The sequence below is a fragment of the Perca fluviatilis genome, chromosome 9, assembly GCF_010015445.1.
Source record: "Perca fluviatilis chromosome 9, GENO_Pfluv_1.0, whole genome shotgun sequence".
NCBI lineage: Eukaryota > Metazoa > Chordata > Actinopteri > Perciformes > Percidae > Perca > Perca fluviatilis.
The window spans coordinates 25,119,844-25,147,489 of record NC_053120.1 but is presented as its reverse complement, the minus strand read 5'-3'; the positions used below and the strand labels follow the sequence as shown (position 1 = coordinate 25,147,489).

General features: G+C 42.7%; 1 protein-coding gene across 2 annotated transcripts in view; it reads right to left on the bottom strand.

Moving 5' to 3' along the window:
• Positions 1-27,646, bottom strand: part of LOC120565286 (zinc finger protein GLIS1) — an 81,916-nt gene that overhangs the window by 31,264 nt on the left and 23,006 nt on the right. For both annotated transcript variants that reach the window (XM_039810945.1, XM_039810944.1), the window contains exons 3-5: positions 21,597-21,789; positions 18,748-20,302; positions 579-740 (exon numbers count right to left, since the gene is read on the bottom strand). In XM_039810945.1, the coding sequence (XP_039666879.1) occupies positions 579-740; positions 18,748-20,302; positions 21,597-21,789 (1,910 nt within the window). The remainder of the gene's footprint in view (positions 1-578; positions 741-18,747; positions 20,303-21,596; positions 21,790-27,646) is intronic.

Genomic DNA, 27,646 nt, shown 5'->3' with positions numbered 1-27,646 from the left:
CTGACTCAACCTTTCCCTCCATTTATACAGGTCAGAGAAACAGGCGAAGCTCTGTGTGAGCTTGCAGCTCCAATCCAAGTCTGTTACGGCCCAAGCTGCGACTCAGCCTAATGGAACTGATCATTTAATGATCTGTGGCGTGTCACTGCCAGCGTTGAGAGAGTGAGAATGCCACACTGCTCACCGACTGACAGCAAATAAAAGTCTAACACTGTCAAGATGTGGAAATAGGCATTGTGACTTGGACAGCAGTGCAGTTTTTAATATTGGTGTAAAAGTGAAGGAGGGAAACAGTGTGAGTGCACACCAGACACACACACATGCAGCTTGCTAGTTCTTTGACAACTTATATTTTCATTTTGCATATAATCTAATACCTGAATGGATTTGGTAGAAACTAAATGCAGCTTGTATCCGACACATGCAAACATTTAAAGTCCATAATTTCATGCAGCCATGCCTTCCGCAACACAGCGACCACCCAGGCTATTTTAACTGTTGGCCCGAGACAGGTTAAACATTATTCTACTACGGTGAAGCATTGGGAGGTTAGACAGAGCAGAGACTTAGTTTCTGACCGTGTCCAGGTGAGTGCGCTGATGCTTGGCGCGATCGCTGGAATTGCTGAAAGCTTTCTGGCAGCCTGGGTGCTGGCACAGGTACGGCTTCTCTCCTGTGTGGCTCCTCAGGTGGATCTTCAGGTTCTCCAGACGTGAAAACGCTTTGTTACAACTCTCAAACTGCGGGGGAGGGAAGACAGCACAAGACACACACACACACACACACACACACACACACACACACACACACACACACACACACACACACACACACACACACACACACACACACACACACACACACACACGCACAAAGACAACCACAGTCAGGCAGGTATGCACAGGCCCACACAAGGAAATAAACAAATGCCCACACACACACACACACACACACACACACACACACACACACACACACACACACACACACACACACACACACACACACACACACACACACACACACACACACACACACACACACAGAAAAAGAAATCAATCAGTGTAAAGCTGGCATAGTCTGGTACAATGTGGGCTCTGTATATGGATACGTCTGTGACTCAGAAAGAAGCTGTCCCACTCTTTCCCATACTCCCTTGATCACTCGCACAGCTGGAGGAGTTCACTCTACACCACATATTCACCAGCTATGGAAAAGTGAGAGATGCTTAAAAACATGGGTGGTATAATCGTGAGCCTTTTTTTCCATGGCTCTTGAATCTGATTATTTTTCACGCTGCGTCTAAATTGCAGGGGAAACTGGAGTGTGCCGTACAGCGGCGGTTAATGGGCTGTAATGCATAGCATGGGATAAGTGTTCTGAAGTGTATAGTGCCTTAGACTGACAAGTGACAGTGACTGTAAACAGACTCATATCCGACCCAGCTTGGCCCATTTGATCCGAACCACTCAGCCAATGAACACCACAGATTTGTTAACACGTGAATGATTCATGAGGCTTCTCGCATATCCACTCCTGCTCTTAAGCAAAAAACAAGGCTGATTGGTTGATTAGGCGGTCCATGTCAAGACCCCCTACAGGGGCTGCTGTGTAAAGAGTCACAAAGTGTAGGGTGTACAGTAGTATGGGAAGCATAGCTCAATGCTACTTATATCTACTTAGGATTAATCTCATGTAAGTGTTCAGCAGCATCAATATATTGAGACTGTCACAGGGAACAATAGGAACAATAGGAGCAGATGACGTGCTCATGTTAGCATCTTTCTTCTGTACACTTGCCGGTCACCCTATAAGGACTTCAGATGCATGGCGTGTACGACTGGTACATAAGGCACAGGTCAGGTGGAGACAAAAGAGTACAGAGACAAAAAATGGTGGGGAGGATGGGAAAAGAGGTCACTCCATGAAGAGTAATAGGCTGCATAAACTGGTGAAGAAAAACTATTAGCCCTTTTTGGCCAAAATGTTCCAGGAACTATGGAACCAGAGCAACTAAAAGTCTCTTTTGTGCATTCTTGTTTGCATCTGAATAAATGCGAAGATTAGACAAATTAGACCGATGATGGAGTAAAAAATGACGGCTTTATTCAGTATACGTCAAGAACCTAAATATGAGAGAAACCGGGCGCCAGGAAGGCATTGAGTCTGGTAAAAAACATGCATGGTGCAACTACTGCGACTTTAAACTCTTAAGTTAATAAGTAGAATATCTTATAAGTATAATATCTTCTAAAATAACCACTTCCTCAGTCATAAATCTTACCTAAAACCAACTTCTTGCAAAGGTCTAATCTGACCTCAGTGCAAATGCAACTTCACTGACAAACTGCTGTGGAGGTGCTGCGGTCTCTACTGTCCATTGTAGCCTGACCTTTAGTAAAGCCTGCTGACAACAGGTCGGGTTACGGCTAAGGAGAGAGTGACACCATTCTTCTAATGGGCCTTCAGCTTCATCTACGCTCAATACTCATCCCTGGGCTCCTTCATTCACTCTCACAGTACAGGCAGGGCCTTCTATTCACCGAGGCTCCATTTAATATAGGCGAAACCTAAGCCAGTCATGGTAGAGCCGTGTTGGGTGACTAGGCTGATCTGTGGGTGTATGTGCCTGTGTGGCTCAGTAAGAGTCTTAATCTGCACGATTATGGCGACACAAACGCACAGCTCCTGCAGTTTGTCAGACCTCTGAGCTGATGAGTTTGGAAACAAAAGCATGATTTTAACATGATCAGACAGATGCTTTTTTTTCCTGTCCACTTTTTTTCTTACAACAAGCTACAAACTAACAATTGAAACTGAGCTTGTGAAGTTGATTGTACTGAAAACAAAACTGGGCAAGCATATGTGCACCAACAATATAGGATGGGCTCTTAATAATGCCTCAGAGAGAGAACAAAGCTTGAAATGTTGGGTATCGCTAATGCCAATACATTGCTTGAGTTTATAAGCCAAACTTCTCGAAAGCATCAGTATCAGTAAAAGCATCATCATCATCATCATCATTATCATCATCATCATCATCATCCATATAAGATCCTGGATGCCCTAGATTAAACACAATTTAAAATGAGCAAAGTTATGATTTGAAAAAAGAAATGTGACAGTTTTTGATACTCAGGACATTCGACATGACTGACTTCTTGACCAGACAGCAACACAAAAGTAACAGTGAGGCACAGGACAGGACCGGAATGTAGTATGAATAAAATATTTCACCCTGGTTTCATCAACACACACACACACACACACACACACACACACACACACACACACACACACACACACACACACACACACACACACACACACACACACACACACACACACACACACACACACACACACACACACACACACACACAAACACATTTGTTCCCGGCTTCAGCATACAATCATGGAAAAATGTCTTTAGGAGTTCACATTGCACAGTGATGTACAGCGGAAACACATTATTCTAAAGTCGTGCCAATCAAATGTTTCGGATGGAAACGAGAGACGCAGTGAGGGTGGGAAAGTTTAATAAAAATCTCAGAGCAGAGGAACATCTACACTGCCATAGCAGTCATGGCAGACGCGGTCCATGCTGACTGCTGAAATGCGGCGCCGAGAATTTGAGTTTGGAAAACAAACACAGCTATTATTGACGTGCTAAATGTGTGTATTTATGTATAAGGGAATAATCACTCTTTCATTGCTTTCTTTTCCGCAATACAAATTTGAGGCTAAATTATAGTAACGGGTCCTTGGAGGAAACCGTGTTAATCGTGTAGAGCGTATTATTACTCTGGAAGCTGGACTAGCAGGGAGACGGCTGAGAATGAGGTTTTCCTGCCTGCTGGGAAACCAATAGGCACTGCCACCCCTAGGCATGGACATTACCCAGAACCCTGCATGAAATATTTTATGCTCCAGTAAGATGTTTTAGCGTGGCCAATCTGATGGTTAAAATGACTTCTTTCACTGAGTTCATGGACTGTCAAAAACCTACTTAGGTTTTGTATTTGATGCAAGCAGTGCTGTGTAGTTAAATTCAGCATCGCTCCTGTTATTGAAGAAAATTGTTTTAACAGTATTGATGTGGGCAGTATGTTGTCTTATTTTGGTAAAGGTGACACGTGGCCGTTATACATCCCGTGTTATGGGTTCGATGCCAACTGGTTGACCTAAAAGTGTCTAAAAATAATATCTGCATGTTAAAAAAGCATATATGTCAGTAGGTTCCCCTATATCATCGATGAGGAGTTGCCTAATATAAACGGTTTAGAAAGAAATGAACACATAGGTTAAAGTGGTACAAACATAAAGCTGTGGTGGCTGAGGCTTCTGACACAGGACTGATTTTACCTTTGATATTATCTTTGCAAACAGTTTAGACAGCGCTAATGACATTAATTGCTTTAAACATGTTTAGTTTTCCTCTCTGAAACCTCCGTCTAAGGTAAACCGGCAGATCACTGCAAGAGTGCAGCGGCACTGGCAGCGTGGAGGGATTTCAGCCCTGTTTGACACCGTCTCACTTTTGAGTAGGGGGGTTCAGTAGCTTGGTAAACATTCGGGATGACAGTGGGGTCTTGACATGGCTGAAGGGGGCGAGAGCGGGTTGAAAGGGTGGACAGGCAGCTGATCACAACAGACAGATTATGGGCCCAGCATGCAGGCTAGTGGAGGTGCGGCGGGCCTGAGGCCTTCATGGGAAATGACTCCTGACTGGCAGGGAAAAGGCCAAACAGTGTCGGGGCTAAAAGGCAGCAGTGTACGCCTCTCCTCAAAATGCGGCGGCTCATTAGCAACCGGCAGGAGCTGTGGATGATGGAAACAAACCAGCCGTTATGGAGGGGTGTCGGGAGGAAATATGGCTGCTGACATGTAGGCCAGAAATCTGATGCTTTCATGAATGACATAGGAAGAGAAATGCAGAGAGAGGAGATAATCAAAGGTAAGGTGGAGGTTCTTCTCTTTGGAAAAATATATATAACCTCACCTACAGGAGTAATTTTTTCACCAAGATAAAATCCAGGATTTTCTCCCCCAACAGTCAAGCTTTTCTAGGGTTGCTATATATGCGAGGGGATCTCCTTCAGCACTAGTATATTTCTCTGGCCCTGGGCAGTAATTGTAGATCAGGCCACTGACTAATGATAGGGAGATGGGATTCAACTGTTTGGCTGCTTACTAGCATGACATTCACAATTACTCATGGTCAGAGAGACGCCTCCCCCCCTGCCCAATAAAAGAAAAAGGTTCTCAGATCCTAAAAGCCTCCACAAATTCTCCACTGTGATTAGTTTTACCTAATACATCCAGGCTCCTTTACGGCCAAGCCTGACAGACACGATGAAGAGTAAAGGGTATTGGTGGAAAACACTGCCAAAAAAAACACGTTATAGAGTGGCAATGCTCGAAAGCAGCCTGTATAACTTTATAAGTATGAAAAAAGGGGTTTGAGGGAATAAGTTGGTTTATCACAAGGTGTCTTTCTCTGCCCTGACCAACGAGGAAAACCACCAACACTTCAGGATCTGTTCGGAGGGAAGGCTGCGGAGCAGAGTGCCCTGGCTGCGGATGGGAGGAACATGTGCATTTAATCTGCCTGCTTCCAAATGCCCTGTGGCAACCACAGCAAAGAGCAGAAAAACGTAAATGGATGAAATTATATCCATATGATTCAACGAGACAGCTAAAGAGAGGCAGGTTTCTCATGCACTTCGTCAGGATACAAAATTGAACACAGCTTGGCTAAAACATTCGCATTACATAGTTTACACATATCATTTCCACTGCAAAGCGGGACCCTTCTAGCAGCCAGCCTCATCTGTTGCGAATAGGGCTTCAATTTGAATCAAAAGATAGGGGCAAACTTCTTTTTTTTTCTTTGTCTCAGAGCAGGAGAGATATTAATTGCTGTTTCTCCTTAAATCATCTTTTCTCCCCTGCCTCCTGCACTTTTGAAAAATCTTGAGTTATGAATGGTAAGATATGAGCACACACAGCAAATGACTAAAAGCGAGGGAGTGTTGTCCAGATGCGAATGAACAAGCGGGCAGAGCAAGAGCTCAGCCGATAAATTGGTGGGAGGAAGTAGTCATGTAAATGACTAAAGAAATTGTTCTTAACAGCCATTTTGCACTCAGGCCTGAATAGTTTGGGGGCCAGATTAAAAACTACGTGGCTGGCACAGCAGGAAGCATTGGTATGATGACTAAATGAGCCTGCTCACATAATGAGCCTGCCCAGCTGTTTTGTTCCTCTGACAGACTGTTTGCTGGAGATTGAGGAGGAAGTGCAGTGATGGATCTGAACCCCTGTTCCTGTGGAGGAGGCCTGGCACAGTGTGAGCCTGGCTGCACAACAACATGGTGAGGCTTCATGGAAGCACTTAACCTGCTGTGATTCAGAGGCCTTCATTCAAATGTCTACCAGCTCTGCAGCCCTGCATCAGATTAGAGAGCTAAGATGTGATTTCCTCTTAAAGCGGGCAGCCTGGGGTTTACCGGTTCACCAGGTTGAGGGAAAAAGGAAAACAGGGTCACGTTCTCAAAGAGATGAAGCGGACTGACAGGGGAAAGGATATATCTTGTGTGTTATCGTCTAGAGTTAGCAGAGAACCAAACCGACTTTCAGCTTAATTCCTCTGTTTGCCTCAACATTTCACATTTTCCTTCTGGGCAAAGGCTTGGGTTATCAAGAAATATTTTTTACACACATTCTTTCCACTCAACTAATGAACACAGGTCAACTGTACAACTCCCTTTGACTCTACTTCTAACAAACAATTGATTATGTTTCTGATCACCTTCATATCAATGCTTCTGAGTGAGAGAGGACACTATTTGGACGCAACAAAACCAGAACTACAACAGCAGTTTGCACAATTGAGGCTTTTAAGCCCTTTTCAGACATGGAATCTGTTGCATTGCTGGCTTCATCTATCTGACAACTATCAGTATAGATTTCTTTGGCATTTGCACATACTATGGGTCTCCATAGTGGCTCTATTCAAACATGACAGGACTGTAGTGTTTACAAGATATTTGGCCTCTGGTACACAGCAGGAGTGCAAAAACCTCTTTTTTCTAGCTGCCCTGAGATGAATTTACAAATAAATGTTATGATTAATTAGGTAATTTGGAATTTGGCTGCCTACTTTATACAGACCTATACTGTTGCACCCAGGAAGGTTATGAGTCATTTAATTCCTACTTGCTCACAGGTATGTATGTATAGAAAACATTTAGGAAAAACTGGAAATATCAATAAAATAAAAAAAAGTCTTAATATTTTAAGTAGTTGGGACTTGGCTGATGCTTAATATGATTTTGCAAGTTTTTTTTACCTCTTTAGCCCTGCACTGTGAGTGGAATAAAACAACCAATGAAAACTTTATTGGTCATTTGCTACGAGAAAACTCTCTTAAAAAATTGGCTTATTGACACAATATCATGGTTTATTCAAGTGATTTTATTTCCTTGAACAGAGGAAATTATTATTAAATCACACACTAACTACAGTGTTTCTTTCTTTGAATTTAAAGGTGCAGTAGGTAAGACTTATAAAACTAACTTTCTGTCATATTTGCTGAAACTGACCCTATGTTCCAGTAGAACTACATGAAGCAGGTAAAAAAAAAACAATCAGGGTCGGGGGGGTCTAACTGTGTGTCAATCACTGCTCATGCACACGCATTAATTCTCCCTTATGGGGGGAGGGGCTTAGGAGATTGTTTTGGGCTTTAGCAGAAAGGGGGGAGGGACTGAGAAGTTGTCGATGTTAAAATTTGTTGGCTAAGTCCTGGATCTTCGCAATCTTACCTACAGCACCTTTAACCTTGTGCTGTTGCAGCCTTTTTGTGAATGTGACAATAGTCGTATTAGCAGTGTTATGGAAATGTTTTTGGGTCTGACATAGTAAGAATGAGGTCATTGTGTCAACTCTTTTCTTTCCAGAGCTTTAATTGTTATTATATTAGTTGCAAATCTGAAAGGGGCATTTCTTAATTCCTTTGCAAAACAGAGCAAGCACTTGAAGATTGAAAGATGAGAAGTTTTTTTGTACACTAAGGGTTGAATATTGGCTAAATAACCACTGGATATGAGAGGGATTTGGGGTGTTCACTTTAGTGAGGAGACACAAGGAACAAATTTCCCTACGGGGACAGTATATCTTGTCTTATTTTACATGATCCTGTGACCGCCCATTCAGGGAAAGGCTTCTAAAAGAGCCACACCACTTTGTCTCATGAAAGTTTTTATTCTCACAAACCAATCCTAACCATTTATAATGGCTAATTAGAATGCAATACAAAGGGTCCAGTGCCACAGCCATTAGTAACCATCAAGGCATTAATTATAAACCCATTCAAGAAATCCGAACCCGCCATGAAAAAGACAGACTGGGGGTTACGCAATGAAAATCCTAAACATGATCTGTGTTCCGAGCCGGCGCCTGGAATGATGTTACTGGCAGTCAATGCAGGATCCTGTTTGACGGGCCCATGAGCTACGGCGTCCTCTGACACCCGGGCTTCAATCTGTCCAGCACCTTTCACTCACACCTGCCTCTATTCTCACACTCGCTTTCTCTCTCTGTCTCTCGCTTCTCTCTTTTACCCCCTTCTGCCAATAAGCTCCTCTTGCTCCAGCCCTTCAATGGGGTGTTATATACCTCAACGTGCTCCACGACTCCATTTCATATCGGAACTATTAGGGGATGATAGACACCAATTCGGCAACAGGCAGTAATGACAATAACGTTATAATTAATTGATTCACTTTATTGCTCTTTTGTTAGACAATTAGACACATGATAATTGGACTGTGCTCTAAAGTGATCTTTTTACTGGATCATCACCAACGTCCACCATTTTCTCCTTCTTTGCCTCTCAAGCTGTCTGGCATTGTTAACTTTTGTATTCAGGCATTTATTCAACTATAACATATGATGGAAGCTGTACTGGGCATACGTTCATGCTGTCAGCTCTAAATCCCAAGAAAGGAAAGGGCTATTTACTTTAACTTGCCTTGTCTATTTCTACTGTATATCCTTAGTGTCCCAGAGTGAAACTTGTCCAAAATAGAAGAAAATGTGTCACATCACTGACTCAAAATGCAACATGTCTTGTGATTGCATTTCATTTTTGGTCTATTGAGGCTGCTGGCAATGAAGAAATTGGCCTCTTTGGACATTGCCACAACACCGCATTATCCATCCATGAATAATAATAATAAAAAAAAAAACACATCACTGAACAACAGTATCAATCCAGAAAACCAAAGCGTGTTTTAGGATCATTTAATTTAGTGTGGATTCTTTTTCTGCTGTGATCAGAAAATATTTCATAATAATGTACACAATTTTATTTTCAATTAAATGCAAACAGGGACACTGTTGCATTCCCATTTTGTGATTTCAGATGATAAGGTGGGTGTATTTTTCAAGCTTGCCTACTGACTTCAAATTCTTGTGACAGAATGATTCTATGATGCTTGTAGAACATTCTTGTGTGACAACAACCTGACATAATGAATACCACAGTGATCCTTTGTCATAGAGACTTGTTAGGTAAAGAAATAAAAGCCCTTCTCCCTTTTTGGCAAACCATTCGTTGTCCACACAAGGCAAGAGTTGACACAGCTGTCTAAAGACCTACTGTAGCATACACTGGGCGACTCTATAACTCTGACATGATAACAAATAAACACTGCAGAAGCCCAGTGAGTTGCCAAGCCAAATACCTTGATGCCAGAAGCACTATAGTATTCAGACAGAAAACATGCCGGCAAAATTAAACAATAGGTCAACATGGCACTGTGATCAACACCAGCATAAGGACTCAAGCAGGGTGTAGGGGAAGAGAGTGTGTTTGTGCAACCCTCTGGAGGGGGACCAGACCACAAAGCCTTCTGGGTAAAAAAGCAGCTGCCCAAGAAATGTGGTGCAACGGTGCCCCTAGATTTGTTCACTCCTCAGCATGCCAAGGTTGTGTTCTTTTCTGCTCTCTGCGGGTTTCAGGGTCCAGATTCCAGTTATGTGGATGTGGCTGGTTGCAATATATCAGACTGTGCTGGATATTGAGTGTGACAAGTCAAATCACGCCTCAGGCGTTCTCAGCGCGCACATCACCTTTCATTCACATTTCAATAAATCAATTGACCACATTTCAGTATATGGTTCTCTATTTATATTCAATAATTCAGTCCACACTAACACGCCTGTGCCCACTATCCTATAGGAAAACACATTTGTTTGAGTACAAAACCACTCCCCATTCCTGTGCAATTACGATGGACTCAAGCAACCCACCGACGGCAAAAATCCTGAGGTCCCACTATTCACTGGTATTCTTTGGTAAACTTTTTCATATTTATGTAATATTTCCTTCAAATTTCTCATCAGACATATGTAAATGTTTATGCTGCATGTCAAAGTCCCAGCCTGGTACTCCCACACAATTTTCCATTTAGAATGCAGGCACATTACAAGACACCATTTCCCCCATATACAATATGCATTTCCTGGCTGTACTTTAAATCATGCATGACCCGATCTATATTTCTTGGCTTAATTCCTTTCCGAATAAAATTGGAATACTGGTTATACTGATGTTTTGTTTGTTTTGCCCCTGACAAAGATGCAATGTGATCTAAATGACAGCTGCTGCGTGACACAGTATAAAAAGATCACTGTTATGAGAAACTGGAAGAACAAAGGAAAAACAAAAGGATATGCTCTGACTTAAAGGCTTCTGACTTCTACTGTAATTCGGCCCGAATAACTGAACCAATCTGGTTGTAAACCCCGCATAAACCTTTTTACATCAATGTTAAACCAATTCCAAAGCTGAAAAGACTGAATGTGAAACAGATGTTTTTAAAAGCGAACAGAAAGCGAAAGGGCTTCTTTCTGGAGATAGTTAGAGATCATTGGGGTGTAAACCTCTACGGGGGAGAGGTAAATCCCAACTTAAATATCAGTCTTTGTAGTGCCAGTTCTGCTGGGTCACACAATTATAAAATAGGGTAATTGGATCATTCTGTGTATCGTGTCCTTATATGTCCCACTGCGAAAGATATTTACTCCCGTGCCTCTGTATCTCTTTAATCCCCCCCCCCTTCCCTATTCTCTCATTATCAATCATTACAGTAGATGTGGTTTTTGTAAAGACTGACTGTTTTGATATATGTGCCATTTAACGCCACAATCCACGCCTCAATATTCTACTCGGATCTTTCCATTTGGATCTCTCTTCACTCTCTCACCCTCTGGTGGGCATTTGAAAACACACTGAAGGTCTTGACAGTGTAAACACACACAGGTCTCAGCTTGGAAAGCTTCGTCAAATTGTAACAAACACTTGAGTTGTGTTAGAAGTCACTGTGCTAATGCTTAAAAAATGCTCCGCATTCAGTGCATACCAAATCACTTGTCATGCATAATGCCTTGTGATGAATTCTGGGCAAAAATGTCATTTTTTTGGTATGACATCAGTGGAGCTGAATTGCCTGTCTGGCTCCGTTTCTTGCACCCTTCACTTCTTTTCTCAAACATTCAAATTAAACCCGGCACACTAACCACAGAACACTGCAGTGCATAATTTAAACTTGACACCCTAAACGTAAACACGTCTTTCGCTACATAATTTATCCATACTTCTCTTAGGGTTTATTTTGCACGGTAGCAACTCGTACTGTATATATTAGCTGCAGGTCTAGCCTAGTCTGGTGTGGTGCAGCGTGGGTCTGGCTGGGTGGAGGGATACTGTCGTCTTGGGTTGTGGCGTGGCCCTGAGGCAGAAGTGGTCCCGGTGTGTATAAATGTCCTTCTTGTTTGCTTGTTTGGTGGGCGATGTAAAGCCGGCAGGGGATAGATGTTGCACTGGACTCGCTTCTATGCAGTGCCCTCTGTCACACTGACAAGTCAGCAAAAAACCAAAACAAACATCTGGATGCTCTAAGAGATTTACCTCTGTTCAACACACACAGCACACACACCACCAACTGACCAGTTCGGTGGATATGTTTGCGGAGTGGCTGCTGTGGCACAAATTGTGCCTGGGCACAAAACAAGGCCAGTGTGTGAATGGGAGGAGTGGGAGAGGATGGTAGCCTCAGAGGAGAAAGGACCTGTTATGTATTTGCTCCGTAAAATGCCACAAATATACTTTGGCTATAATTATTTGTTTGACTGTAGCAAAGAAACAGTTAAGCACACCTCCACAATGTACATGATCCATGACGACATACAGCACTACTATTGAGCACTAAACCAGGGAAAACTTGGTGTAGAAGGGAGTCTATAAAGGCCCATGACCTTGGTGCCTGGGTAGCTCAAAGGTAGAATGGGCGTCCATATATAGAGGTTTACTCCTCAACGCAGCGGCCACAGGTTTGACTCAACCCTGCAGCCCTTAGCTGAATGTCATTCCCCCCCTTTCAAGTCTAAGCTGTCATATACAAATAAAAGCCTAAAAAGCTCAAAAATAATCTTTAAAAAGGCCCATGACCCAAGAAGAGGATCCCACTGCTCTTCTCCAGCCATCCTTCCATCCATCCTCCCTCTCTGTGCTGCATAAACTGGGTTTGCATCCCTGCAGCAGCCCCCTGAACATGACGGAGACCTACCCCGGCGTCTTCAATCCGATGTATTAGTAAACTGATCTGGCTCAGTAGAAAGGTTAAACTGATTAAGGTTTTGGATGGGACACAATTATGACACAATCTCGGTGCAGCGTATAACCAGCCCCAGCCCTGGGTCTTCAGGTTTCCGATACCAGAGAGTGATTAAATGTTAAGGAAATAGGACAACTCAAAATACTGCATTCCAGACAAATGCAATTAGAGTGTATCACATGTAGTAAATCCTGCATGCTTTGATACCTGGTTAGAAGCTGAAGGCAAGGTAGTTATAGACCTGTTATAACTTGAGTTCATTGTAGCAGTGTACAATATTTTCAAGAAATGCTCCACTGCTTATATTGTGCATGTTATACCAATATTATGCTGTGCAACGATCACCCAGCACATATGCTGAAAAAGATCTCATACGCAAATCCTAATTTTGTCACTTGTCCAATGAAAACGTACTAAACACCTATTGATTATGATGTGCATCATACAGACTGAGGAAGATAGAGCAACTGAAACATATAAGGTTTTAAATTTTAAAATCCCCCAAAAAAGAATTAAACTAGAACATTTTTGCACCATACTAACATTCAGTGTTAGCATTCTAAATAAATATATATGTATTACATATTTCTAACCTATCAAAGCACAAGGCTTACAGTTTTTTTTTCTTTTTAACTTTTCTTTTACTTTTGTCTTTCAGACCAATATATTGATTGTGAGGATAAATACTCACTTTCCCTGTTAAAAAGGTCACTCTTTTTAATGACATGAAATGACTGTTCATGTCAACAACAGACATAACATAATTTTACCAGAATTTATAGTTTAAATGAAGCTGATGAAACAATATTGTTTTATTTTATTTCACTTAATTTTAATCATATTTTAATTATTTAGCTATAGCCTAACACATCACAAGGTTAATATGCACATCACAAGGATACTTAGTCAATGAATAGCTAAAATATTAAACATATGTTCTACAAGCATCATGGAATAATTCTGTCAATTCTATATGTAATAACAAGGACAAAAAAAACTGACTGTTACATCAGTATTCACTTGCAACAGAGTGTGGTGTCTAGCTAAAAAGATTCAGATGGTGCAGTAGGAGCAGTAAGTGTTGAGTCTATCAAAGTGGTCCTAAATTCAGATCTCAATGATAGATAGTGGGAGAGAAAGAGAGGGGGGGGAGGGTGCTGGAGAGCACTTGACTACATTACTGCAAAAGATTGACTGGAAAACTTTTTTCGGCCTGACAAGAAGTTGGCCTGGCCAACTCAACAAGATAAACAAGCAAGATCCATCGATCCAGGGCTTGCATTCGTATGCCAAACCATCAGTCGCAGAGCCCCTCCGCCAGCAGTTTCATCATACGAATATCACATGTGGACAGTGTTGTGTTACTATTAGCATGACGACCGGACTGCCAAGCGGCACAGCACACCTGACAGGAAGACGGGGGATAACCAGAGGATGGGGTTATGGGTTTGTAGAAAGAAATGACACTATCTAGCAACCTGATGAACTCATTTGTCTGGGGAATGACTGACAAAGTCCATTCTGAAAACGATTTAATACATAGCAGAGGCACAGGACCTTCAGATAAAGTGCTATAAGTTGATCTCTGACAGGTATTTATTTGGACCTGATTAGCTCTTTGAATATGTACCAACTAAATCGCGTTTAGGAGCTCTGTTTCCGAAGCATGCAGTTACTTCTGACATGCTGAATCAATGCCCTTTCTCGCCTATTGTCCCTGATTACTTTCAATGAGCCATATACAGACCTCTCAGACCTTAGCATTTAGTTTCCCTAGTTCCTGAAATACCAACATTTTGCAGAAATAACAATTATATGTGTGTCTGAGCCTCTTTCAGTAGGCTCTTTAGAATCTCTTTGGGACCTTCTATAGCGAACCGAGCTCAATACATCTTCACTACAGGTTATGTTGGGCCTCGTGGTTCAGAAGCTAGACTCTGAGATTGTGGCCTGTGAGTTGTCCAGACAGGCCAGAGTGTCAATGGCTCATACGGGCACAAACACATTAATATCAACGTCACTCGTCACCCACACCCAGTGCCCAGACGGCTCCAGTTTCAGGCGGCATTCAGAGGAAAAGTCGGGTCATGTGCTGAACCTCAGTTTTAATTAGCTAATGGCACTCCCTGTTTCATCTCCTGGTCTGAGCTGATTGTTCACAAAAGACTCCATTTACCCCTGAAAACACACGCAATCTTGGCACCGGCCCGCGCTCTATGTCTAAATGTCTGCTGCCGAGGGATTTTGCCACTCTCCTCCAAAAATCAGTCTAGTAAATCTAAATACATATGTTTGCTGGTTTCACACCAGTGAAAAAAAGAGGAAATTCCATGATCCACGCTTTTTTCCAGCAGGCCTTAACATCCAACTTTCCTTCAACAAGTGGTTTGACTGAGTGTGTCAGTGAGTGTGTTGGTGTTTGTCTGTGTTTGTGTGTGTGTGTGTGTGTGTGTGTGTGTGTGTGTGTTTGGACAGGGTCCCATTAAGCAGCTAATGCTGGCTGTGTTTTATCATTGTGAAATGGGTGGGTGGCTCTCTGTACATACGAGTAAGACTAAAGTATGTAAATCTACCCTTTTATGGAGGAATTTTCTTTTGCTTTTAAATAATTTGTCAATTACATCACATTAATGGTAGGACCACTGGGAGAAGGAATAAGGAACTATAATTAAATAACAAAAGAAAATGATACTGTAAATTAACATCGTTATGCTGCATAATGATTACCTTACTTTAATTACATTAAACTTAATGAGCATTTCTTTTCAGCCAGGTGCAAAAATACAATTTTGAATGATGCCTTAACCATCTTAACAACACTACCTTTGTCATTCAGAATACATAATTCTTAATTAAAAATGCTTTATTTCTCCATAAGATTCTTACTTTTAAATTATGAATGCAGCGAAACCACTGAATCAGGTTTCGTGCCTTGAACCCTTTATCCCACAACATAGCCTCCTCTAATAACATTAACAGAATACTATTGTATTAAATAGTTCCAAAAAAATGTGACCAAAAACCCTACGCCAAAGAAACCAAATAAAGTGCACAAAGCTGTATTGCTGCCTGAAGTCACTCTGCCATGTAAACACTGTCCATTCCACACAGAGAGCTTCATGGTTTAGGAGGATATTTTCTGACCTTCATAGCTCACAGACCAGTGTTCAGACACTTCAAATCCGCGGGGCCGGCCTGTGACAAAGCAGAACAATATAAAAGTCTGGGACCATGTCAGGGCTACTCTTGCTGGATATATTTTTAATATTTATGCAGACACAGGAAAAAAATGTAATAAACTAAAACAACAAGTGAATTAGGCATGAAACACAACAGGATATTGCAGAGAGATTATGTTGTTTCCTTTTCGCCCGTGTATCCTCAGTGCTTGCTTGCCCTACACAACAGCCCAGGGCTAGCTTTAATTGGCGGGGGAAGAGGGAACCAAACGTATTTTGTTAAAAGGTAGCAGAACTTTTTAAGAGCCACAAACTCAGCCGTCTACATATGGAAGGAACTGACTTTTTTTAAATGCAGAATTTCTTAAAATATTAGCAAGGTACAGACTGTGACAGGCTGATGCAGGGGTCGGGGTACGACTTGTGATAATGACTTTTTCCTGCCAAGACGCAGCATGAAGCAAATGCTGTGCAGCTGTGTGAAGAAAAAGAGATATAGTATATGTATAAAGGAGAGAGAGAGAGAGAGGGAGAGGGAGAAAGAGGAGAGAGATGTGTTATGTTTGGATGTGAGGAGAGCTCCGTTTCATGAGCGCCCGCTGGAATCTGCTGCTGGAAAGATAATAAAGGCATTAGCTCTGGTTTTTCTACAGCATTTGGTCCTAAAACAGAATGTCTCATATGCTTCCTCTATACGAATTGCTCACATTCTTGAATACCTTTGTCTATTGCATGAGCACAACAAACACAAGAGGCATCGGTGCTTGTGGCCAAAAAGCACACAAGCTCAGACAAAAAAAATAAGGATTTGGGATGGACACAACTAAAATACATGAGCACGCATGCCCTTTCAAATGCACAGAGACACTAGGTTTCCTATAAGTATATAGTGCTTACTTAAATCCATATAGGCTATATACAAACACAAACACAGCCACAAATACACACAGAGAGTGTGCTTATTTTCTCTGGCCCTCCAAGTTTATCTGCTGAAGTCCTAGATCAACATACATTCCATCGCTACTGATTAGATGTGTTGATTCAAGCTTGAAAACATTTCACATTTCTGTTTATGTTCTGTCAGTAAAGCAGAAGTGTTACAACCCAACATACTGTACACGGAATCAATATTGTGAGAGTGAATGGAAACAATATCCCCATTTTCACATTACCGCATGGCTGTGAATGTGTGTGTGTGCGTGTGTGTGTGTGTGCTTAAAATGAGGGTGATCGGAAGGTTAGGTTGTGTAGCAGAGTTTCATAATGCCTCATGTCCGCAGACAGAATCCAGTGGCTCGTCCACACTGAGCCGAATTGTTGCAGTGCTCACATATGGTATACATCTCCAAAAACACACACATACACAAACCTTCACAGTGACACATTCAAGCATACACCTATAACGTATACACATGCAAACATTCACTCAGTGTCTACTTTCTGTGTGTGACCCAAATGTGAGTACAGTCCCCGCACAGCGCTCCAAAGAGCATCACCGACGACGACGGGGGAAAAAAGACGGATGAAAGCCTTTAACACAACACACTCCTAATGTAGAATTAACAGTTGGGAAATGTACTTCCAAATGTCTTGTTCATGCTGAGCCAAGGAAGCAGAAACACTAATACCCTGGAGTGACGCAAAGCAGGGAGACCAGCAGCAACAGTTGAGTTTATGTCTTTTTGGCTTCAATCGGTGTTCAGCTCATATGTGCACTAACAAGTATCAGAATTACTCAGAATCAACATGAATTACTAATACAGCTCCACAGAAAACTGCCAAATACAACTTTCTATTAACAGACCCTCACCTCAGCTAATTTTACAAGCCACTGTTACTTAGAAAAATAAACAAGACCTGTATTTTTTTTCTTTAAAAAATAAAGAGCGTGGAGATAAAACAGGTGTTGTAGCAATAATGCACACTCAGTTTTTCAATAATTAGGATTTGGATGGGTTCCTGAACTTGAAGAGGACCACTTGTGACAGGGGCTTTGGGTGAAACCGTGAATTGAGCAAGACTAGCAAATGTTACCGACTATCCCTCTGTAGCTCCCTTCTCCAGACTACTACATTTCTCCTCATGTTTGGCTTGGATATGAAGCCAACTCACTTAATACTTGTGGGACAGCTAAACATTTAAAGCTCCCATTTAAAAGGATCAAGTGTATGCATTGTTTGGTTATGTTAACCATATGTGTTGGCTTTTCATGATCTGAATCCAGTCTCAAAAAACAGAGTGCTCGTGAAAATAAACATGGCTTCGCCCTACACAAATTGTGGACTAATTGTGTATTTGGACTAAATCATTCTTACGGTTGGAGGGCTTTTTCCATTTGCTAAGGGACGCGGGGGAGTGACAGCTTGACATTGATTAGTGTGTTGACTTGTGGAACTGGAGCCTTACCTGTAAAGAATACAACCACAAATCTATTTATACTGACGAGGTATTGCTGCTCTTACAGCAGCTCACATCTCCACTTTTTTAACCTTCCACTAAAAACACAGGAATTACAATCATAACTGTTTCTCAACCAAAACAAAATAAAGGTTTCTGTTGTAAAAAGTAATCAGCAGTGAAGCAAGTCCAGTCTTGTTTTTGGACACAATGGACGTGTATCTTCTTGAGGGAAAAACCCTCTTGAGGGACTGTAATATGTGCTTGTGTTTAATTCAACAGATGGTTGCAATTATGGCACAAACTAGACTCGTATTAAACCAATAAATACAACTTTATATTTTCCAAAACAAGCAAAGATTAGTAAAAGTAAGACAGCTGACTGTGAGGGGATTTTGAACAATACTAGTTGGCGGTATGTGTTTATGGGGGTCTGGCAAGTGTTGGTTGGATCATTTGAGTTGAATAGAATTATGATGACTCACCATACACTTGTTAGGTTTCTCTCCGGAGTGGACTCTCATGTGAATGAGCAGCTTGTAGCGGGCGTTGAAAGGCTTGTAGCGGCGAATGCAGCCGGCCCAGAAACAGGTGAAGTCCTCACCTTTGCGCTGGTCGATGTGGACCTTCTCAATGTGCCTCACAAGCTCCTCCTGCTGCTCGTACGCAGCACTGCAGTCAATCCAGCGACACACCTGCTTATCGACCAGCGCTCCTCCGACTTCTTCCCGCTCTGGGGCTGAGTGAGACCCAGGAGGGCCTCCAGAGGTCGGTTTGAGTCCCAGGGAAGAGGATGGTGCTGTTTGCTGGTTTTGGTGGTGCAGCAGGCCCCCAGGACTGGGCCCCACGTATTGGTGTAGGTGGTAGGGCGGAGGCATAGCAGGGCGAGAGGGGTGGTGGGGCTGACAAAGGTGCCCGCTACGACCACTCAAGTGCTGGTGATGATGATAGTGGTGCTGAAAGAGTTCGTCTTCGCTGGGAGAAAAATCATCCAGGGGCTCCTGTTTGAGGGCAGCCCCTGATCTTTGGCCCCCATCCAGGATCGCCCCGGCTTCAGGCCCTGAATGCAGCATCCCAGACATCAGGGCCCCGCTCATCAGTAGCCCCAACCCGTCCGAGCCTCCTCCTCCTCCTCCTCCCACACCTCCCCCGGCTGTTCCTCCAGCCCCACGCCCCTGCAGCATGGAGCCCCGCTCCTCACACAGCCCCTGGCTCTGCCCTTGGCCCTGCTCCGGCTCCACTGATGACACTGAAGAGGAGGATGAGGAGGAGGAGGAGGAGGAGGAAAGGGACAGCAGGCAGGTGGCAGGTGAGGATAGCTGACAGCTCTCCTGTAGCGTGGCCTGCTGGGGGCTGCCGCGAGGTGGGGGCCTCTGGGGGGCTTCCCGTGAGCAGGAGTTAGAGGGTGGGGATGTAGAAGAGGAGGAGGAAGAGGATGAGAAGCCGGCACTGCTGGCGTGGCTGGGCGAGAGGTTAGTGCGGAAACCGTTGACGCAGGCAACCATCGACATCTGGGAGGAGGAGCAGATGATGGCGGTGATATTGATCTCCTCGGAAGCAGCGCCGGTAGCCGATGGGGAACCTGTGGCAGCGACGCTGCCAGTGGCAGTGGACTGTGAGGCCAGGGACAGGCAGCGTCTCCTCAGACTGCTAGCACTGAGCAGCCGCGCTGAATGACGGGAGCCAGTTGGGGACAAAGCCAGCGGGGAGGAGCCATCTTCATTATTAAACGGTTGCACTGTGTCCTCCGACACAGCACTACCTACACCGCTCAATGTGCATACGCCACTACCGCTGTTGCTAACGTGAGGCGCTCCAACTATCTCGTCCCTCGTCATCCCCAAGACTTGGCCTGCCCTACAGTTTTGAAACCCGGCCTGAGACGTGCTGTGGCCCCCGGACGCTGTGTTGGAGATCTTGTAGCCCATTGAGCTCTCCTGTTTGATTGGGTAAGGGAGAGAGGAGCGAGCCGCATTGGCACTGCCGCTGCCCAGGCTGGGTGAGGCCCCCGGCAGGGTCCTCTGGAAGGCAGAGGAGGACCTGCGAGGAGAAAAACACACAAAGAGGAATATGAGCGCTATTAGCTCACCGGCTGATGACAGATACTGGCCGGTTTATCCTTCCCACCAGCAGCACTGTTAGAGTTTAGCCTCCTGGTTGCTTACCCCTCCTTCAATCTCTCAGTTTACATAAAAACCATGTCATCCTAAATGAATCCCACTGACCTAAATTTATATTTCAACCAAGTCTCTCATTCATTGTAAGTTGTGAAACATACATTAACATGGCGTAGGATTCAGTGAGATAAGGTGATGTTGATTACCAGGTAGTATCCTCCGCTGATGATCCCGAGTGTTTTTATGAATAAATGAAACTGGATCTCCTGGTAGTGAGAGGATATGAATGGGCATTTATGACTAAGAATAGAGAGAGGGGGAGGGATGGATGGCTACTGAGACTGAGAGGCCACTGGCTAGTGTGTCCATCTGACAGGCTTTGATGACACAAAGGGGTTAAACCCAACCCTACATTGGGGATAAATAGGGAGTCACCTGTTTTGGTGGCATAATTGCAGCCTATGAAGGGTCACCGTTTACAATACTGTGTATTATGGTGGGAATCTTTGCCCTGCTGAATGGGGAACCCAGGTCAGATTTCTCCATGCGTTGCTGTGATCTCCTACATAATCATTCCTGTCAGTTGGCTCATTATGGATTTTGTCCAAAGCCCCTGAGTGATGTGAGAAGAGCTCTCTTTTCTCCGGGCTGTCTCATGAAGGAATCGTCTTTGTCCCTTCCCCTGAGCATGCTGGGGGAAAAACAGAGCTAACGCTAGCTACGATTGGAGAAAGCCAATGGCAGACTTTGTCATCGTTGTAGTTAATAAAGACTTGACCCTCCCCCCCCCCCTCTCTCCTTCTATTCAGGAGCACCATTTCCTGTTTGGCTATAGTGAAAATATTGAGAGACAATATGAGAGAAGTGAATGGCTGTCCAGAAGCACTTTGATGAGGAGGGAAAAGAAGGGACAAACCTGACAACAGAGAACTATACTGGATATTCTTTCTGACTTGACCAACAGTAGTCAAAGATTGCACAACAGAAGAATCACATTAGTGTAACATAAATGTTGTACTTTGGACCAAATCTGCATGTTTTATGAGACTGGGTAAAGATTTCCAGCTACATATGTGTACAGCTGGTTCACAATAGCAAAGATAATGAAAAACACACTATACCTGCATATTTATAGTAATACTATACCCAACAGGAAACATTCAAAACTGGAACAGGAACAAAATTATTATAAAACGGCAATGATAGTGACAGTTTACCTGGTGTCTTGGTGAGGGCCGTCCTGCAGAATGAGGTCGGGTGTAGGTCTGTCGCAGTGGAGGCTCTGGGAATAAAGCCCCCCTAAATGACCCCCCACCAGCAGTGGCAGGCTCTGCCCACATCGCATCAGGGTGCCCTCAGCGTCCCCTAGCTCAATGTCTAAATCCTTCTCTGAGCAGTAGGCACCGTTCACTGAAAGAAGAGCAGAAGAAATATCACTAAACTGGCTAAAACCTCCGATTGTGAAGCTTAGCAGTGACCCAATGTCAGTCTCAAATTAAAAACTGGCTAAGCAGAGTGGACCCAGTGATTTACTGACTGCTCTGGAAGAATACTCAGTTTATAGTGGGATCCATGCCATCAGTGACATGTTGAAATCCTATTAGATTATGAGTATTCTCTTGAGGATTAATTGTTGGCTGCCACAACTGTGGTATCTAGTGATATATGGAGAGCTCTTTGGCAAAGCCCAACTGGTGACAGTAAGAATAACGTCGGAAAGATTTATTGCAAAATATTATTGCTGGAGTAATTGAGGAATTGTATTCCAAACGGAGATGCGTCCATTTTGGGAAAATAAACAAACTGAAATTTGTCCGGAATATCCAGCCAATAAAAGTGTAATCAAGAATTTAAATGACATGCTGTCCCTTTAAATTTACCACCAGTTGTTCTAATTCTATGCATCAATCCTGTTGACCTCATTAATTGATTTAATTCACTTGTCGTTTCATTTATTTAGTTGGTAAATTATACTTTTTGTAAAAGAACAACCTTGCAATTAAAGTGTGATGTAAGTACTCAGGGATTTCAAGTCAGAGCAAATGGACTTGCTTTAGATTCCTAAAGATGTTTTGCCTCTCATAAGGCTTCTTCAGAGATCCATGCAACAAAAAAAAAAACTGGGTGAAGGAATCATTTATAACAAATTAATGTGTCATATATCTGCGCAATGGGTTACTAAATTAAAATGTTCTTTTTTCATCTACATTTCATTTTTTTTGTATTCCTCAGGCTCAAGAACCATACAACTAAGCACATTTTTAAGAATTTTCTTTTGTCATAAGTGTTTTATCATTCCAACCTGACTATTTGAGAAGAAATAACGATTTCATGAATGGGAACAAAAAACATAATAAAAATAGGAAAGAGAGAGATGAAAGTGAACAAAGGAAGACCTCAATGTATGAGGAAACATTTGTGAAGGGTAAGCCGATATCCCCACACAATCATGTGTAGGTGACCAGGCGTCCCCTGTTCCAACTTTCCTAACTCAATTTCTCAAATTCAATTTTCTCCTTATGATGTTATTGACAATGTTATCACACACCATGAGCTCTTATTAATAAAGTCACACAAGCACTCTGTATGCGATAGAAAACATAAAAAGGTATTGGAAGGGAATGAAAAGGATGTTAGGGGTAAAAATATGGCTGAAAATAGTGAGAGAAATATTCAGCAAAAATAAGGGGTTTGGGCTACAGATGAAAAAGGAAAAAGACTAACAAAGGAGAAAGATATTACAACATGAGTAACAGATGGAGAGGGAGAGTAAACAGTAAAAGAGAGAAAGGGGGGTTAGTGTTTTAGAATATGGGAAAAAGGTTACAAGGACGAACAAAAGACAAGAGAAAACAAGGGAATTTTGTGAGCTAATGTTATCCTCAGCTTAAGGAACATCTTTTCACATATCCCTCCTACAGTGGATGTATCCTTAGTCTCCTCTGCATTTGTCTTGTTGCGGGTCACGGATGAAACACAAAGAAGTAAAGAAAAGGCAAAGCGAGCAACGCAAACAGTCAAGTATCGCCAGGGGACCGTAGGAACAGCGCTGGTTTCTCTTTAAAACTGTTAACAAAAGCCAAAATGTCTTTCAGCTCCGGTCTGTTTTCAAGCAATACAAATCATTCTGTTTATCAAATTCTGGATTGTTCTGTCTTTTTTTGTTTTACTTTTTTCACTGCTTGTTGGCTGTATACAACTTTGTTTCTGTATGAAGGTTTCAAGGCCCGCTGATGTGAAGCCAAGTGTTTCTGTGCCTCAAGTCAGGAGTAATTCAATCAGGATGGCCAGAAGTGACATGAGTCAGGATAGAGATGACCAACATCATCAGAGATCTCTTAATTAGGCCTTAACTGTCCATATGCATGCACAGAAAAGCACAAACAACCAAATAAAAATATCGTCATCATAAAGCACTGGATATCCTGGCAGTTGGTCAATGAGGCCTTGACTGAATGCACATGCTCTCTCTCACACACACACATCATAGTCACCACCATATAAAACACAGACCCACACCAGGCAGCCCGGTAAATGTAACCCGAATTATGAGACAATGCTCTTTCAAAGCGCTGTTTCGCAATACAGAATTGATGTTTGCCAGGAAAAGCCCACCGTGTAAATGAGTTAGACATAGAGAGAAGACACGGATGATCCCATAACACTGATTACCTGTCTGCAGATTATTTTATTAAAAGTCTAATAATACAACTATTGTTTTCCAGCATGAATTTTTTAGAAATATCACTTGAAAGAGTCTTCACTGCCAGAAATCATTGAGCAGAGGTTGCGCTGAGCTTATTGACATAATCAATACTTTTTGGTACCAACTTCCGAAATTCGTACCAAATCACAAACCGATTCTGGTTAGATTCATAATCTTGTTTATTCATTAATGAGTCATGATCAGTATGCTCCAGATTAAAATACACATTTTGCCAGTTTTAGACTATTTTATACAGGCAATCTTCTTGTACAGCTGTTTGTGTTTAGACAACATCATTTGGAACCATTTATGTCTTAAATATAAATTAAACTACATTTTTAAAAGGGTTTGGTAGAAAAATATATTTATATTTCTGAAATACAGTATTGATAAAAGTCATGTATCATATCTGCACTGGTATTGAATATTTTCAAATAATACCCAACCTTACCTGGTATCATCACTAATACTAAGGCATACATGCTCATAGTGAACATAAGTACATACTGTAAGTAAGTTTGGGAAGGTTGGATCAATAGATCATCATGCTGTTTAGTTAAACTGCATCAGACTACAAGACTGGGTAAACCCAGCCCGATCTGCCGACGATTTGATTTCGTCCTGCAGCTCAGGCTGGAAACCTGTACGTTTATCTATCCTGCTTCCGTTACAATTTTGCGGGGACCAATCACAAACTGGCTTATCCACCTGGCGCGCTATTGGCGGGTTTAACACGATGAGGCTAGAGAAGCGACGGCAAGCAGCTTTTTGTTTACATTCAACATGACGGCCACCGGAGCGCAGCAACCCGTTGATGCCGCTGTCGCTGCTTCGTCACCCGGATCGTTGGTCTGATTGGTTGAAGGACTATCCAATTGCGTACAGAGTCATTTGAACTATGCCCGTTGATCATGCCTTTTGTGCAGTAGAAAATACAGAGCAGACTCCCCAGGCTAATGTTCAATCTTAAAAGACTGAGCTTGGTCTGGTGATAGCCAGACTATCAGACTACAAGACTTTTATGTAAACCTGCAATCACAGATTTTTTTGGCCACTTGGAGCCAGCAGAAACAAGCTGTCAACACAACACTACGTGGCAAAATTAGCATTCATTTGAAGTTGTCTTTAAGTCTTGTTTGTTCACAAGAGGTTAGTTTCTTGTTGATCTTTCAGGGGAAGTTTCACATACAACTGGGTTTTTTACCGCCTGCGAGCTGACTTTCACTTTTTAATTGCATCTAGGAGTTTGCGAGAATCATCAACTGGTCTAGAGAGAGACAATGAGTGTCACTGAAACCCTTGCACCCAATACAAACAGGTGATAGTACCTAAAAAACTCCCTTGCCTGTGCATCTATGTCCAACGTTCATGCTATGTTGCATCATGCTGTGTTGCATCGTATTGCAAAAGCTCAAGTGGATTTAAGTGTCTCAATCCGAGAGACACCTTCTGAGTGTCCCCAGGACATTAAAGTCAGAGTGTTAAATGAGTGTGAAAGGTCTTGCTGCAGAACGTTAGCACACCGGTGATTTAGAGCTTTGCTACACTAACAGTATCAGTCATGCTCCGTTTGGGGAAACAGGCTCCTCAACATATGGTGGCTTGGATGGGACCCAACAGTAAATTCGGTTTACATGTGAATGTGCCATGGTAATTCAGCGGTGAACATTTCATTGTGTTAGAGCCTAGTTTGATCAGGAGGTGGAAGCCAGAGAGAGAGCATCAGGGTCTGAGGTGAAATGTAAGATATCCAGCAGCAGTAACAGGAGGAGAGAGCGGGTATGATGTGTGTGTGTGTGTGTGTGTGTGTTGTGTGTGTGTGTGTGTGTGTGTGTGTGTGTGTGTGTGTGTGTGTGTGTGTGTGTGTGTGTGTGTGTAAATGTGAGTGAGTATGAGAGAGAGCGCGAGAGATGACCATTCTTCTTTTGATTGTGCAGAGTTTATGGGTGGTCTGTTGAGCAGCTGTGTGCTCATCATACTTTACATTCCTTTGGCTCTGGATTAGAATTTTTTCCATGTTATGTTCTGGGCAAAACTTGAGCTGTTAAAAAAATTCTCTCTGTGTAATTGACTGAAAACGGAAAAAATTAAAAGATGTTGTGTGGTTAGAGGCTTTGCTCACGGGCGACACGATACGCATTCCTACCGCCGGTTTGACGCTATTTCACGGACCAACAGTTGGTGGCAGTAACGTGCAAAGAAGCATAGCAATGCGGCAGGGAACAAGAAGAATGCTATCAAGTTAACATGGATGCGCATGATACAGGTTTAAAAATAGTCCTATATTCCACCTTTGCAAATGTTCTATGGAGGAAGAAAATGCATTCATCACACGAAAACTCCACATGGGACTTTTAAATTGATCTCAATCTGTAGGTACAGTAATTTAAAAACATTTACAGTTAATCCCTGCAGATTATCTATTGAAATGGAGTTTGCTATTGTGTCCAATTCTAGTAAGCACCTTAGAACAAGCAGGGTGGGATGCTACTCTGATATACACACATTTGCAAGCATTCAGGCCCAATTAGGAGTGATGCTGTAAGGGCGTGAGAGAAGGGACGCAGGGGCACAAAGAAAGACAGAGAAAGAGGTAGAGCAGTGCCAGAAGCACCAGGGGCAAATGTTGTGTTCAGTGGAAAGACCATGTACAGATGTGCTGGCTCGTCCTCACAAAGAGCCACTGATATCAGCATCGAAAACTAAAGACGTAGGCACAAATAAGGACTCTATTGTTATTCGCTTCCTAAAACACCACCCTAATAAAAACAACCTTTTGGAACAAGGACTGTGAGCAAGAAACAATCCCTGTTGATAACATGTCTAATAATACTCTGTTACATCTAAAGTGGTATCTTCCGTTCCATAAATGTCATCCCATGGTATCTATTGCTCACCCTGCCTCCTCTCCTCTCCTTTATAATTAAAGTAGCACGTTCCTTTCAGTGAGCATCACTGCAGCAGGATGACGGTAAACTGAGGAGCCCAATGAGACATATAAGAGGAGACATAAAATTAAAGGAGCAGTATACCAGTTTGTATGCTCCATTGCACATTAATACATACATGTAATGCTTTAAACAAGAGTGCAATTATAAAGGGATAAACGTGGTTATTCGAGAACTTGTTTTGGGACATGTATGATTAATTTTTGGCTGAGGTTGTGGAGGAAAACAAGGTTCCAATCACCCTGCAATGCGCCTGCTCTGATGTCATCCATTTGTCACGCTTCCTTCTAGTCAAAATCCTCTGGGAACACAGCGCTCAACGCCGTAAAACTCAGATGCATAATGATCGTGAGTGTAACGTGCTTTCTAATCCTTCTCCTGCTGATTAATGCAGCCACTGTGACCATGGAGGCTGAAAAATAAGACAATAGACAGGAACAATGAACGCACACTCGATAATTCTGATAATTAGGGCACGACTCACTCTTTAGTGGATGGTTGCGGTCACTGTGATGGTGATTACATTGATTGTTGAACAGGCTTCACATACTGGATGAATTTCACATTGGGGATCATGGCCAGTTAGGGTGCGCTGTAATCATACACCTATTCA